The sequence below is a fragment of the Buteo buteo genome, chromosome 20 (genome assembly GCF_964188355.1).
Source record: "Buteo buteo chromosome 20, bButBut1.hap1.1, whole genome shotgun sequence".
Taxonomy (NCBI): domain Eukaryota; kingdom Metazoa; phylum Chordata; class Aves; order Accipitriformes; family Accipitridae; genus Buteo; species Buteo buteo.
In genome coordinates this window covers 16,551,880-16,568,019 of record NC_134190.1, presented here as the reverse complement: position 1 = coordinate 16,568,019, position 16,140 = coordinate 16,551,880, and the positions used below count along the sequence as shown (strand labels likewise).

The following is a 16,140-nucleotide window of genomic DNA, read 5'->3' as shown; positions in this document are numbered from 1 at the left end:
CTGATTGCACTCCAGATACTCACCCATAAACTCACCTGACTCAACATTTAAAAAGACTCACCCCAATCTGTCATTCCATGGTCAGAAGTTAAAATAAATGCAGTTTTTCCATCATTTCCATAGAAATTGTCAATCATCGAAGCAATTTCTTTTACACCCTCATCAACTATTTTAATATTCTCCTTGTACTCCCTAGAAAAATAAGAAAAAATGTTGTTAGATTCAAGGTGGCTCTCACACTTGGTATAAAGCAAGTTATCCATGGTCATAATGCCCAGTCCTTTGATTATAGACAGCTTTATCCTCTACAGAACCTCAAGCTAAGAAAAGGCATCCTAGATGTAAAATCTCTCCTCTTCTAAGTCTTATGTGAGATACTAAATTGTCACAGCACGGTTTGAAGGTTCCTGAAACCACAATCTCAAATGGATGTTTGTTTATATTTCAAATCTGACCTGTCCCTGATTGAAGACTATAATTTAAATCACCCACAACTATCTGGCAAGTTAAGGAGAATGCCAAAACTAAGGAATTCTGGAAAACCCCAGAATTGAATTGTAAATTTCAAAAATTACTTTAAGCCAGTAACTAAATAGCAAAGAAAGATCTCACCATACAGGGACTGTTTTGAGATGATTCACAGATCAGCACAGGTCCCAGACTTTTGTGAAATAGAGGCTAAACCAAAAATTTGTTTATTTTTTGAAGAAGTGACAACAATTAAATTTCAGCCAACTAATTTTCTATTTGCTGCTGTTGCTAAAGCCAGTTTTAAAAAACTGTCTCCCAAAAATCGTAACAAAAACCATGAGACATACAGCAAGTATGAACTTTGGAATGATGTAGGAAATCAGAGCAAGGATTTTGAAAGTATGCAAGGATCAGGTCATAATATACTACATTCAAAGCATGTGAGGAAAAGCAAGTTCTCAAATAACACACTACAAGATGAAATGGTGATGAGTACTGTTAGTCTAAACTCTTCTCTTTGTTCAAGTGTCCTAAGGAAAGCTAAGACATAATGCTGGAATTTGCAGCCGTTATTCCTGAGCTTACTGTTGCCTATAAATTCAACCATACCATTTCGGTCATGGGGAATCTGAGAACTGTTTCCATTTTATATTTAAAACTGCAATTTCCTACATATCCTTTAGATTTTGTGTTGACTATAATGAAGACAATCTGCTAAAAATCAGACTTGAGTACAGGAGTATAACCAGGCACACTGTATATAGCAAAAATCTGTCACTTCTACAGAGGACACCTTAAAAACAAAAAACCCCAGAATGTGGTGACATATATAACTTACTGTAGAAACCCTCAAGACTACAAGTCTTGTTTCAGGCTTGATAAATAGCACTGTTAGAGTTACTGTATGCCTTTAAAACTAATAGGAAAGATATGCTTAATCTCTCACTTACCTTGAGTTTGGCCGATGAGCATGTCCATTTGTGTCTATGCCTAGCAAATGCAGGAACAGAACCACCTTCTCTTCATTCAGTGCAGAGAACAATGTTTGATTACTTCTGGAAGAATTAAAGAAGCTCTGTATGGAATAAGCCATTAAGATATTAATCTGAGTACAATGGAAAAAGATGATAGGCAGCCTATTAAAACTAAAATGCAGCTGTTTTCATGTCAAAATACTAGTAGTTATTAGAGTTACAAAAGAAAAAATTAATTACTTCCCAATTTACTTCTTGGAGGATAACTACCATCAGTATAGTCAGTCCAAAGTTTCATATTATCTAAGGCAACACTCTTCAAGTTGAGCGGTCTTTTTTGTTGGTTTTTTTTGTGTGTGTTGGTTTTTTGGTTTGGTTTGGTTTTGAGTTTCTTTAGGCAGAAATACCAGATAACTGCATATCATCCTGTCCTGGTTTTGGCTGGGATAGAGTTAATTTTCTTTCTAGTAGCTGGTATAGTGTTATGTCTTGGATTCAGTATGAGAAAAATGTCAATAACACACTGATGTTTTCAGTTATTGCTAAGTAGTGTTTATACTAAGTCAAAGATTTTTCAGCTCCTCACACCCAGCCAGCAAGAAGGCTGGAGGGGCACAAGAAGTTGGGAGGGGACACAGTCAGGGCAGCTGACCCAAACTGGCCAAAGGGGTATTCCATACCATGTGACGTCATGTCTAGTATATAAACTGGGGGCAGTTGGCCTGGGGGGCAGATTGCTGCTTGGGAACTAACTGGGCGTTGGTCGGTGAGTGGTGAGCAATTGCATTGTACTTCACTTGTTTTGTATATTCCAATTCTTTTATTAGTATTATTATTATTGTCATTTTATTATTATTATTATCATTACTAGTTTCTTCCTTTCTAGTCTATTAAACTGCCCTTATCTCTACCCATGAGTTTTACCTTCTTTTTTTTTCCCCAATTCTCTCCCCTATCCCACTGGGTGGGGGGGAAGTCAGTGAGAGGCTGCATGGTGCTTAGTTGCTGGCTGAGGTAAAACCACAACACATCCCTTCTTTGCCTCCTGTATAATCACAACAATGAACTATTCCTGTGCACCACTTATGGCTTTACATTTCCATTGATTTATCGATTTCAGGCTGGAAGAAAAGGTCTCAAATACTCTTGCTTTGGAAGCAGGTTCTGCAGGACTGAGATACCAAGCTACAACTTGTTTGCAGAAACTAGATTAAAACAGAACAAAACAAGATATGTTTTGCAAATACATGAACTACAGAACATACATCTGCCTTGCACATGTCCTAGTTAAGTATCCCTGAGGCAAATGCCAGGGGGGATTTTCCCCTCAGACTGAATAAGTCTTGACATGGCTATTCTGTGTTAGACCAGCAATATTACAGCAATGCAAAATGCAGGCAGACAGCTATTCCAACGTGATCTCCTTAGTAACTGCACTGCCCAAGGAAACAAAGTCGAATAGGGTTTTAGTTCAAAGAGCATCCAGAGAACCTTTCAGTACACTAATATAAAGGAAAACGTCTTCAAATTTCACACAAGAGTCCAGGGAAAATGCTGGTAGAGCCAGTGAACCATTTCTGCCACCAAAGGACGTATCAGTCCACCACACACCTGGGCCAGCAGCAGAGCTCTTAAAAACTAAAGCTCACACCTTGCGTAAATGAAAGTCACTGTACCCAGAGGAAGACCAAACTGGCATCAAGAGTATCATCGTAAGCCATGTCAGGAAACCATAGCAGTACGCAATTCCACCTTTTTTTCTCCCTGAATATACACAAGCCACATGGACTAGTATTTGCACACTCTCGACTTCAGCTCTTGGTCATGATTTTCTTTGGATAAAGTCCAGAGATATTTTAAATAAAGATGCAAGAACAAAATCCAATCACATTCAATAGCAATATAATTATTTTTATGGAGATTTCCATTTCCCACACAGGTCCATCCACGTGCACATATTAGACCACAGGCTGAAGAAGCCTTCCAGAGCACACCAGTAATTTGCAGGATACAGTATAATTCTGTTTTCTTATTTTTAATTAAATAAAAGGAAACAACACATCAAAACAGACAAACAGGAAACTCCCCAAATCAAACGCTAACTTGTAGATCAATATTCGAGGCAGGTATTTTTCTATCACAGACTGATTAAGTGAAAGAAACCATTGTGAGGAACGTAAGGCCTGAGCTTCTCCTCTCCCACCAGATGAGTTCCCCACGATGTACCAAAACCACCCCACTCCCCCAGCCCCAGCCACCTCGTAACCCAGAGCAGCAGCAGCCACAAGTGCTTGCCCAACCTCTGGCTAGTTAAGAATGAGACAACAAAAGGAAGATGAGCGTAACTTAAGATGTGGCCTCTTTTCCCAGAGCAAATAGCAAACTTTATCCCAAGGAACAGTTTTTAAAATGGTTTTATGAAAAAAAAAAAAGCAAAAAAGAAAAGGAAATTCACCACAAGGAGTTATCTTAGGCTGATAAAGGTGGTGAGTTGGTAAGCAGGACACCAAACAGTAGGGGCAAAAACCACTTCACCTTGTTCTGGAAGTTGCTGAACTATTTGCCCAGCACTATCCTTGTATCTCCTTGTAGCCTGCTAAAGGCCTCTTCTTTTTGGTACTCAGTATTCACAACACTTGAGACCTACCACTACTTAATACTAGTTTCCAAGCCACCATTATACATTAACTGTATCTTTGTGTCTAAACTTATTTGTTTCCCTTTCATTTCTTGTACTCAGTAATATTACCTCTCTTGTATATGAACGCCACCAAGAAGTTTCAGGGACAGGAGTAAACAACAAAGAGGCTGAGAGAACTCAGTTTCTACAGTCTCAAGAAAAAGCAGCTAAGGAGAGATCTCACTGCTGTCTACAACTATCTACTACGAGGGTGAAAAGAAGATTGAGCCAGACTGCTCAGAGGGCCTTGGTGATGGGACAAGGGGAAACTCACAATCTGAAATGTGGGAAATTCCAGTAAGATAAAGAGACTTTCAAAAATTAGTTTTTAAACCACAATTGTAGCTAGATATTGGAACAGGTCCTCAAGAGGTTGTTGAATTTCTGCCCTTGAAGGTGCTCAAAACTTGACGGGGCAAGGTCTGAGCAGCCTGCTCTAACAGGACCTCCTTCATGCAGGGAGTTGGACTCAATAACCACTACAGCCTTCTTCCAGCCTTCTTTTTCTATGATTCTGGCAACTTTTCTATGGTTTTCTGGCAACTAACAACAAATAATGCCCTGGCTACAACTTGTATGCAATTTAGTAAGATCAGCAATAAGTTTCCCATTAAAACATTCACAGTAAACTGTAAAGGTAATTATAATGTAATACTAATTGAAATATTACAAGAGAAGTTTGGTTACAACTATGTGAAATCTTTTAGTATCATCTCCCTCCTTGGATGGGAGAAAGCAAAGAAGAAAAAAAGACTACCTAGAAGGCCTAGCAAATACATGATTGACTGATGTCTGAGCAAAATATGGACTCCTTCAATGTTTAACATAAGTTGTTGGGGACCGTTTGTTCCCCCAAGACAGAGCCCTCCATGGAAGCACGATCCTTTAATAGAACTGATAAACTGTTGCTAACTGCATGGATATACAGGGAGAAAGAGACCAAAGAAACTTTCTCCTTTCACAAAGCTCCTTCATACATGAATCTAGGACAACTTAAATTGGTTGATTAAAGCTATGCATGCTGATTTGTGCTGATGTGAGAGTTTAAATACTTACGCCAGTTTTTAGATGAAAAATAAACATACAAAGGCAGGATAAACATATATATGCTAGGTTTATATCAGTTGAGCAAGCTCATGCACAAAACTCTACGCATATTTAAAATAAATCACTCAACCATTGTACTGCTAGCTAGAGCAGAGCTATCTGTATTGAAATCAACATCAGGTCATAGCACTGTCTGCAGAGCTTCAAAGTTTAACGTCATTCAGTTCTGGACTCCGGCCTGCCCCCTGCACAGAACGGACAAGTCTGAGGGCTTGGTCTGGACTTCTTCCAGCAGAAAGGGGCAAGGAAGAATGAACTATTGTGCTCAAAATGAGAAAAGAAAAACAAAAAAAGAAACATTTGCCATCTGCACCTACATGTCCATTTAAGTCAGAAGACATCAACTGAATATCTTGAGCGTATCCTACCCTTTGTTCATAATAAATTGTGGTTAGACCATTACTGGGACTCATCTCCAAGCCTGTTTGAGTTCCTGGAATTTTAATTATTTTACCCTAAAAAAAAGTTCAATCTTATAAAACTGTTCTTCACAAAATACTTAAAAAATCAGAAATGCAGTAAAAAGACCTTTTTTTTTTCCCTGTTAACCTAGACTCCCAGTATTTTGCTCCCTAATTTTTCATTAGCACAGACTCAAATTATGATCTAGGTAAAGGTTATTTATGTGAGAATCATTGAGCCACATCCCACTAAATTACACTCAGTCCCTTAATTATTCTGAAGGCTTCAATAAAAAAAACCACCAAAATAAACCACGCCAAAACCCAGAAATAACGCAGTCAATCAACTCCATACCCATCTGGATCTCCAAGCCACTCCCAAGCTATTATCACAGATTAAAATTACTGACTTTTAACCCACCTGCAGATAAAAACCCTACCCAATCTAGTCTATACTCAATTTTCTCTGTCCCAAGAAAGGGCTAGGATCACCTTGTACCATGAGCAGACATGACGGGAACTATCAAGTATCATACTTTTTTTCTTCCACTCACGATTTAAGCATTTTGCTTCTGATCCATACAAATAAAAATGAGTCAGAATTTCACATGTCCTCACCAATTGAGTTATCATTAGTGCTTTTTAAGAGAACAAGCAATTTCAAGGTGCCAGCACTAGTAGCCCAAACATTAGCTAGCCATTCTTCATTTTATCCCCATCTTTTTTGGGGCAGAGGAAGCCACAAGTGGCCCTCATGATGATTGGGACCTGCTGACTACACAATAGAGAGGGAGTACACGTTAGTGGCTTTTACTTCCTAAAGAGGCAGAAATCCAGGGACCACCTTGCCCACCAGAGTTAAATGATATGCTGTTAAATATTTGAGATAAAACTCAAAGGAAGAAAAAAATGTAGGCGAAGCAGAATTTAGATTTCAGCAAATTGTCATTGTAACTTATACATAATCTCACCAGCATAGCTGAGAGTTGTTCGAGTTATAATAGCAGAGTGACCTCAGTTTCAGTCAGCCTCAAGTTTCACGCTTCTGAAACTACCAATGATGTGTAACTGAAGAGATGATAAATGGAATGAGTGTTTCACACGAGCCAATCAAGTGCTATCCATTCACAGTATGAAATTTAGATGGGCAAAATAAGTCTTTAAAATAATGGTGCTGGTTCCAAGGAAAAAGTCATCAGTAATGACATATATATTAAACATATCATTATAGTTTGAAAGAAGAAATGCCATTAGGTGTTTTGAAGCAAAAGAAAGGTAGTACCACCCTCACATACCTGCGCAGCTCCAAATGACAGCAGGGTACAACTTTAAGACAACAGCTATTCAAGTGTAATTGACAGCCTAATTTGATTTGTATTATTCATATGCATTGCAAAATGCAAGCTGGCACAAGTGCACATTCAGGGAGAGCATAGCAGTTAGAAAAAACATCTTTTCACCTGCAAACTCAGAAAATCACTTCCTTTGAAAATTAGCAGACTATAATGAACTTTTCCACCCTACATCACTATTTAAAGCACACCCACCCTTAGCTTCCTAATATAGATGCTGCTTTGGTTTATTAATTTTAGTTTTATTTTTGGTTTGATTTAATTTATGCTGGTTAGCTAATGTTAATGCATACAGCCCAGAGATCTTGTGGGAGAAGTTTTATTATGTCTTAAACTCCATTAACATTGTTATGAGATCCAGAAAGTAACTCACCTAATTGCTCCACTGATATAGATATTTATACACCAATACCCACTATTAGCATTTCTTAATCCAGGACAGGTGAGGTAGCATGGAATGACATGAATATAGGAATTAAGGAACAATCAGAAACTATGTGCCTTGCACTATTAATACAGTGACAGCACCACAGAAAACAGTCATGAACCTGCACTGACCCAAGTCAGCTGAGCAGAGCACCACGTGAAAAAGTTACACTGCTTCAGAGCCTAAACTGCCTCTGCCCCCCCTCCACTTTCCCCCTCCCAAACTAACCATGACTCCTCCGTCAGCCACAGCATAGCATGAACCACAGTACATAGTCAGGAGCCAGCTACGTGCATCAGAAGAAGCCACACTGTATAATTACAGTGGGTACAAGCCTGACAAAAATTAAGTCAATAATATTGTCCACTTCTTTCTCATAATGAAGACTTACCATTTCTGCCACACCATAATACTTGTTATAAAATCCTTAACTAATCACATTCAACATTTTAAAGGGTCTCTAGTACACTAAGGTGGGTTTCAGATTATACATAAATTTAAGACAAAGAAAAGCCAAGAACGTTCTTAAAGGGTACTTCTATTAGCGTTAGGTTTTTTATTAGCATTGAATGACAAATACTTCCGCTAAGCTTCCATTACGCTCATCATGATAATCGATTCAAGTAATTTTTACTTATGACCCCAAGTGGCAGGTGTCTCAAAGGTTTCTTACTTTCTAGTTCTATGATAAAGTTAACATGTTCTATGATAAAGTTAACATCCAGCTGTGCTTTTTATATACAGATAACACAAAAAGATCTCGGCTCACCTTAACATGATCAAAAACCCACGTGTCAAGCTTGGCTGCATCTTGTGCTCCAAAGTCTTCACTTTCTGCTGCGTAACAAAATGTATAAACATGATCTCCAGTAGCACCTGCAAAAACAATAGAGATGGAATAGGAGACAGAGAAAAGTTTTCATCCTTTTCTCATAGTAAAAAATGCATGAATATTAATGCATAGGAGTAGAAACCTATCAAGAGTGACAAACCTGAGAGAAGTCAAAGTTTTTTCCTTATTTTAAACTTTCCATAATTTATGGTTTTTTGAAGCCTGGATACCATTTCAACTCATTAGCTTATCAGCACCTCAGAGGAATGAGGAAAAATGTTATCCAGTATGCTCAGGTGAGGAAATAAAGTACGGAAAAGCAGTTAGGAATAGGACAAATGCCAGCTAAAGCAAATTAAACAGAATTTAGTTTTGAAACAAGGAAGTTCACTGAGAAACTTCTAACAGAGGAAGCTACACATTAAGAGCCTTATTTGAACACACATGGTTTGGGGCGGGGGGGGCATGTTTAAGGAAAGTATAGTTAGCTTTTGGTTGTTGAACTGAATTATACAAGACAATGCCCTATCAATGAAGCCTTTTACACAGGAAAACATCATATATCACATAAAAGGAAGGCAACAGGAGGGATGTAACTTAGTTACTGTACAACATCAATTCTAGGAGGCAATGCAGTACCGAAAGCCAAGTGGGCAACTTCAAAAGACAATATTCAAAGTCTGCATCTTTAAAACTTGGGTTAAAAAAACGAAAAGGGAGAACTACTGGACTATGTTCAGGCATAAAGTACAACATGAGGGCCACTGATGCGAAAACACAGCATCTGGACAAGGCAATTTCATTCTGTACTCACTGTCAAGAAAGCAAAGCAGAGAGGAGGGGAAAATAGATGAAGACCTGGAAGAAAGTAAACTTCTGAAGTCCTAGAAAGATCTGAAGTTAGGTGGGGTTTAATGAAATAATTCAGTCAATGGCTGAGTTGTTACAGCTCGGGGATGCTATTTCTACTGTGACTACATAAACTCCCAGAGGGGAAAATGTTCTTCAATCAGTTGATGGCCAGAGAGAATATAACTCATTTGCTGGATGGCACGATTATATAATGCAGTTTTGTAAGCTTCCAGGCTTGTGAATGAACTAACATCCCCATATAAGGGAGCTGTTTAACCAAGATTATGTCCAAACCCACACATGGGATACAAGTATTTCAGAACAGGAAGATGAAAGCTGGCACAGATTTTCTGGTGCAGCTCCCCCTTGCCCCCCAGGAGACATTACTACTACTTATAACCCAGAACACTTGCTGCAGTTCTCACAGTCTGAGAGAAAAGGAAGAAAATACTCCCAAGCTTTAAAAAGTGAATTCAGGAGTTCCAACTGGTGGATAAATGAGTTCAAAGGAAGAAATAAGCCCTGGCCATCACTGTCAGGATGACTGATGGTCTAAGGAGGGGAGAGTGCTGTTTTTCTGCAGTGCCACAGGAAACCTGAGAAGACCTGTCTTTGAGAGGTGCCACACCAAAGAAACCAAACAAAAGCATGCACTTTGCAGACTGGGCAAAGGAACGCATCTACTACTTACCCATTGCTAATTTCTACCAGAGCAAAAAAAACCATCCCACCCAACTCTGCATTGCTTTGAAGAGAAACAGTGGCAAAATGAAGCCATACTAGGAATGTTTTGCATAGCTTATAAAATAATTGACTTTTTTTTAAAATAAGAAACCCTACTATGGAAAATGTTACAAAATATTATTTTATTTCTGTTGCCTGAGAGGTGGCAAGCAACAGTGTGCCTAATACTTTCTTTAAGACTGGGGATGAGGAAGCAAAGATGGGATAGCAAAGTAGGAGTAATCCAGGGATGAAAACATCCTTTAGCAGTGAGCACAGAGCTCTACTGGGTTTTGTGCTGCCATTACATGAAGGGAAATAACTGAAGGTGCCAGCAACTCCCACACCAGACACCAGGTATTCCTATTGCAGGCTTGCCTGGTACATCGTCTTGTCCTCAACGTCAATATTCAAATATTAGGATCAAGGATCAAGTTATCATCCTCTTACAATAAGATTTACATCCTGTGTAAAGCAAAGCTCTCATTCTGCTAGCAGGGCAGGTACTGTGTCTGACAAGCCTTTCATGGGTCAGAGCCCAGACCAGCAAGAGACTTTTGCTAGCTAATTTTGCATTCACAAAAGAGGGGAAAAAAGAATGAAGGCACAAGGACAGTCAGACACTGAGCCGACAGAGCGTGGGCATCAGAGAGTTGTCAAACACAGCCAGGTGAGGAAGTGAGAAATTCTGCATTTTTCTTGGCACGCTGTAGGAACATGGAACTAGAAGAGCAGATTGAGAGGTCTGTCTGTCCAGAATAACCCTGACAAAGGTTTGTCCCGGTTGTCCCCATGGTTTTGACGATACTCTTCTTCATACTCAAGCTAAACAATAACCCTAGCCTTGCTGCTAGTTTCCAAGAGAGAGAAAGGGAACCTGTGGAACAAATAGCAATCTGGGTGCAAAGGACTAATATCTACTTCCCTTAACAGAAGCAACAGCCTCAGCTCCTTTTTCAGCATGGCATTTAATACACTGGACTATACTCCAACCTAGGCCCCTGACAAAACAGAACAGGACCGGACTGTTCAAGTCAGACATCAAATTCTGGCAAGTGTAGAAGAAATACTCAAAATTTTAAGGAGCATTCTGGAAATAAAATAGGCATTTTCAAAGTACATAATTTTCAGATAATTTCAAGGTTGTAATCTAAAAATATTGTGGAAAATAAGGTTAAAATTAGCACACTGAATTTGTGTAGCTTAAGTAAATTTAACTACTAGAAACTAACACCTTTTAATCCCGCTTAAGATGCAAGTAAACTAGACACCAGCCGCAAAGGTACTTTGGACATTTTCTCAGACTAATACAGTCATTGAGACAAATTTAGATTTCATGCATATCTATTTTGATATTGAAAGAGATCTGTGAGCATTTTATTTACCTTCTCTATAGAATCCTCAACCATGTCATTGAAATATTTTTTTTTTTTATGACAGAAAAAGGACCTGAAGAACATAGATAATAACAGGAAACAAAGGATTTTTCTCTCCTTCCCAAAACCCAGCAGGTGTTATATACTCATTATGCATCATCCAATGAAAGCAGTGAAACAGTTAATAAAATTCTGAACATTCTGGCATGATAAAAATACACGCAAGATGAGTCCTGTGACATCACTGATTTGCAACATAGAAAGAGGGAGTGAAAGTAAGCTATGCTCCCCTATCCCCTTTTTCGCTTTTTTGTAGAAGTAGAGTTAAAGAACAAACATTTGATTCTATTCCCTTCTGTATTATAAAACTTCTCATCTTTGGAAACTCTGTATTATAAAATCCTTTCTGTATTATAAAACTCATCCTCTTTGGAAGAAGGGGAAATACCTTTTTCTACTAAAAGAAGTTAATCTACCTTTCTATCACGAGAAACTGTAATTCATTTTCCCATACAGCATCTACTTCTCAGATACAGTGCTGCACTAAACCCTTCTCAATTTAGAGGGATTTCCCTCCCCCTGCAAAAGAAAGCTCCATTGTTGATGTCACTCAAAACAAGCCATATTGAGAGACACAGCAACAGTATGGTAATTACCCTTGCACATCCCTCCAGATAACATCAAAGCTGCTTCCAAGTCCTCTGCTTATCTTCGTACTCAAACAAAACTAATAGAAGGACAGGGTCTGGGAAATTCTTGAATTCCCCAAATATTTTTCCAAGAACGTATCTCCAAAAATTTAAATAATCTGTGCAAGGGCAGTGTACTACCTTTCCCCTCTCCCTAGCTACCATCACAATATTCCCAAACACAAGCTGTAATCTGAGGTCATGGGAAATTATCAGGAGATGTTTTTACAGCTTACCATAAACTTATGAGGACAAGCAAAGAACAGGAAAGAGGCGTGTGTGTGTGTGGAATATCAGAATGAGAGGGGGAAGACACTGGCGTTCAGAAAAAGTTCAAGAATCACCATGAGAAATATGATGTTCACTTTTTCTAAACCAATATTAGATTCCACTCCTATCCTGCCTATCATATTTTTCTGATTTGTCAATGCCAATACTTAGAAAAGAACAGCAGCATATTACCCTAGCTTGTCCCCTTTTCACTTCAGTCTGTTTTACTCTGAGATTATGGGAAAGGGTGTATATGCCCTCATTATTCCAAGAACAAAACAGAATTAAACTTGGAGATCCTTTAAACATTTGAAGTGTTGCTCAGCAATGTCTGTATGCTCAAAGACCAATTGCACTGGGCTGACAAGACTTTAACACACTGCATGCCGTGGGGAAAAGACCTCAGCTTTAGGAATAGTACCAGGCTGTTCCTACCTGCATATAGTTCTTCCCTTTACACATTATTGTTCTGAAGTAGAAGAAGGATAACCCACAATAAGCTACTTCTCCAGCTGAGACACTTAAAAAGCATGGCTGCAGTTCTATCACCAGACTCACTGGGAGCTGCATGCAGAGGAAGAAAAACCCCAGCTGCAGGCTTGCAAACAGCTTTGAACCTCAAACAAAGAAAAAATATTAGGTTCTTTTAACTAAGGCTGTGTTTCCTTTAGTACGCTGATAGAATTAAGGCCTAAGAATTAAGTAAGGCCTACTTAAATGGATGAGTAATAAATAAGGATATCCTCTTTAAAAGCTTGCTTCTTTTTCTCCACCCAGTTTTGAGTTCACAAACTAGAAATCAGGTATACACAAATATACAAACTGGAAATACTTCATTCACCTTCTTCTCTAACTCAAAAATTATAAGTCTCTCTATTTTACTACCTGATAACTATGTGTTAAAGATTCACAAAATTTAAACCTTACCTTTTGCAAACATTGGCAAAATATCTGGGCTTCCCCAGCTCCAAGTATATTTACTTTCGTTGAAAATGGAGTCAAATTCCACTGGATTCTCCTTCCATCCTGTTAAACAAACATACCTGGATTTACATGGAGTTGCCAGATCTCATTGACTGCTAAGATTGATAGCCCATGTGAAATGTTTTGGGTTTTTTTTTTTCTTTCTTTTTTTTTTAAGTTTCCCTTATATTATTTCGCAATTAACTCCACTTTGTGAGTCTTGGTTGCACTTCTATTTCAACCTCTATTTGCAATTAGTCCCCCATTCATTAAGAAGTGAGCTGAAAACCTAAGCCAATCTCATTATGCAGGGATTCAAACAGACAAAACACACAGCTGGTTTACCTTCTAAACAGCTAAAATTCTCCTGAATTCTAAATCCCCTGTTGACTGAACTCAGTTTTTGGCATTTTCAGCAATAAATTACACACTCATATAACATATTTCCAGCAGTCATGTTCCACCTCATCACAGTAAAACCTTCAAGATGTTCTGTTTCCGTGACAAGGCAGCTGACAGAAATATAGAGATGCTCATAACAGCAATTGCTGCATTTGTAGCAGATGTCAGAAGGAAGAACCTTTTGATTAGGAATATGGACAAGACCAAGTAATTCCTCTTGCCTCCCCTGTCCAAAACCAACACACAACATTACAAGTGTTCAGGCCTGGAAGCCTTGGGGAAAGCAGAGGACCACACAAAAGATCAAGTCAGTAATGCGAAGGCTTGTTCCACATTTTTAACCACAAAGCATGCACTAACAGCTAGCTCTGGACAAAACACATAGTTGCGGTCTTCACTTTATCTTGCTCCTGGTTCTCCAACTCAGCCTAGCAATGGTTCAGCTAAGATACTGCAGTTCACTTCTTGTTTGCAGCATCTACTTAGCCATCTCCCATTACATCCCAAATGATAATCAAAAACTCTTGTTACACGAAGAGGTCATGCGATAAAATACTTCTGCTTTCAGACTCAGGGTGCTAAATTTTACCATGTTACAAAATAGCTTTCATAAGTTAATATTTTCATAGCTACCAATATTAAGAGTGGGAAATCCATCCAAAATTATTCTTTTCCATATAATCTTGGTACACAAACCACTATGCAGATATTTATCAATAATCATCTAGAAGCGCAGCACATCACTGAAACACTTTATTTTGCAGGACAGTGTTCAAAGCTTTAGGACCAGCATACCTTTAGCAACTGCACTGACATCTTCATAAAATCCAGCTATAAGTGCAACGTGCCCTGGCCTGGATTCTGTTGGGACCCGGGTGTGAGAGATTCCCCAGCTGCCGTTATTCTCTAGAATACTCCTGAAAACAGGATACAAGGCAGTTAATGCTTATGACTTCTTTAAAGTACAATGAATTGCAGATAAAAAGAGTGACAGGTAGATGCGAGGCAGGAAATGCAAAAAAAATCCAACCCAGACTAAAGCAGATTTTCACTACCACCTGCTGTGCTGCAAAACAAGCAGAACATTAACCTGCAAATAGTTCTATATTATAACACCCCACAGGGAACATTACTATTGTGGCCCATCAGGACTGCAAACAGATGAGTTTAGCTGATGTTCCAATACGCTTAGAATTAACGTACTATTTTTTCTGCTGCTTTCTGCTATAGCTTACTTCCCCCCCACCCCCAACAGATCGCTTCTGCCTGGTGTTACTTTTCTTTGTTCTTACCATTTAGCTTGAAAGTGTCTAGTTCAATCTTCTCTTACTCATTAAATATGCTCAATTATAATTAGTTCTTGTGACCATGTCTGCCTTCATCTGTGCTGAATATTGGAGGCCAGCATCAAGTGAATTTAAAAACCATGTAAATAGAAGGTGCAAATCATTTCAGCAGCATGGAGAAAATTCAAGTAAACCTTGTATCTTTTGCAATGACACTGAAGTAAAGGACAATACCTTCTTACCACATATACAGAAATACATAAATTGTCTAGGGATTATGCAAATACAATAGATATAAAGCAAAGAAAATAGAGGACAAAGCCCAGGTGTAAGGAACAGCCTCATAAACTACTCTTGTCTGCTGAGGATATGAACAGCTGGAGCCTGTCGGAGAGCAAGCAGTGAACATTACCATATGCTGTTTTCTTGTCTCCATCTTCTGGAAGAAGTAAAAGATTCACTGCCCACCGTCACAGCAAGGGGAGAAAGAACGCAAAACACACCAGGACATACCTTATACTAACTTGTAGGAAAAAAGCAGCAGAATCTTCTGAATAAATTCAAAGCAGTTTTTAAGAGTCAAATCTATCAGGAAATTGTATTTTTTGTTGTTCATGATATAAGCTACAAAACTTGCTATATTTTTTTCGGATGTGTTTTAGCCCAAATAGATTCTAAGTTCATGACTTTTAACTTTATTTTTATCAGAGATTTTACACAACTGTTAATTACAAGATCTGTACACTCTGCTCTAAATATATTTCTCACTAATGAAATAAGAATCAAAACACAACCTAAAATTTCAGGCTCCACTCTAAGCTTGCAGGATTCACAGTTTGCTTGGGGTTTTTTTAATTAATCTTAGACCTCACATTCTCAGGCCTATTTGAAGGCTAACAGGACTATTTGGAAGAGGCCAAATATCACAGTGAAAATTGTAAAAGGTGATATAGCATTCTGACACGTTATTCCTAGCTCTCATTTCAGCTAGGGTTTAAGACAAGTTGTACTAAAAAAAGTACTAATTTGAAAAAAGGATTTAAGTATTAGTTAAAGTGGTTTCTAATTTATTCCCACTGGAGACTCCAATCAAAATGCATTGTGCTAGCATTAGTGGAAGATTTAAGACAAAAATAAAACGCTTTTGGCCCTCCTCACACTTGTCATAACAGGTAGGAATTTCTTTTAATTAGAATGTGATTTTTATTGAGTTGGAAAGTAATCCTTTACCTTTGCTTTTATGGGGCTGTATCATAGGATCTGAAGTCAACAATAACACATACCAGGCAGAAAAAAAAATATAGCCAAATACTGTCATTTACCTGATCAAAATAC

General features: G+C 38.4%; 1 protein-coding gene across 1 annotated transcript in view; it reads right to left on the bottom strand.

The window, feature by feature from the left end:
• PIGN (phosphatidylinositol glycan anchor biosynthesis class N) overlaps positions 1 to 16,140 on the bottom strand; it is a 107,491-nt gene that overhangs the window by 72,214 nt on the left and 19,137 nt on the right. Inside the window, exons 3-7 of the mRNA XM_075052265.1 lie at positions 14,315 to 14,436; positions 13,082 to 13,180; positions 8,182 to 8,288; positions 1,422 to 1,546; positions 62 to 192 (exon numbers count right to left, since the gene is read on the bottom strand). Coding sequence (XP_074908366.1) covers positions 62 to 192; positions 1,422 to 1,546; positions 8,182 to 8,288; positions 13,082 to 13,180; positions 14,315 to 14,436 — 584 coding nt within the window. The remainder of the gene's footprint in view (positions 1 to 61; positions 193 to 1,421; positions 1,547 to 8,181; positions 8,289 to 13,081; positions 13,181 to 14,314; positions 14,437 to 16,140) is intronic.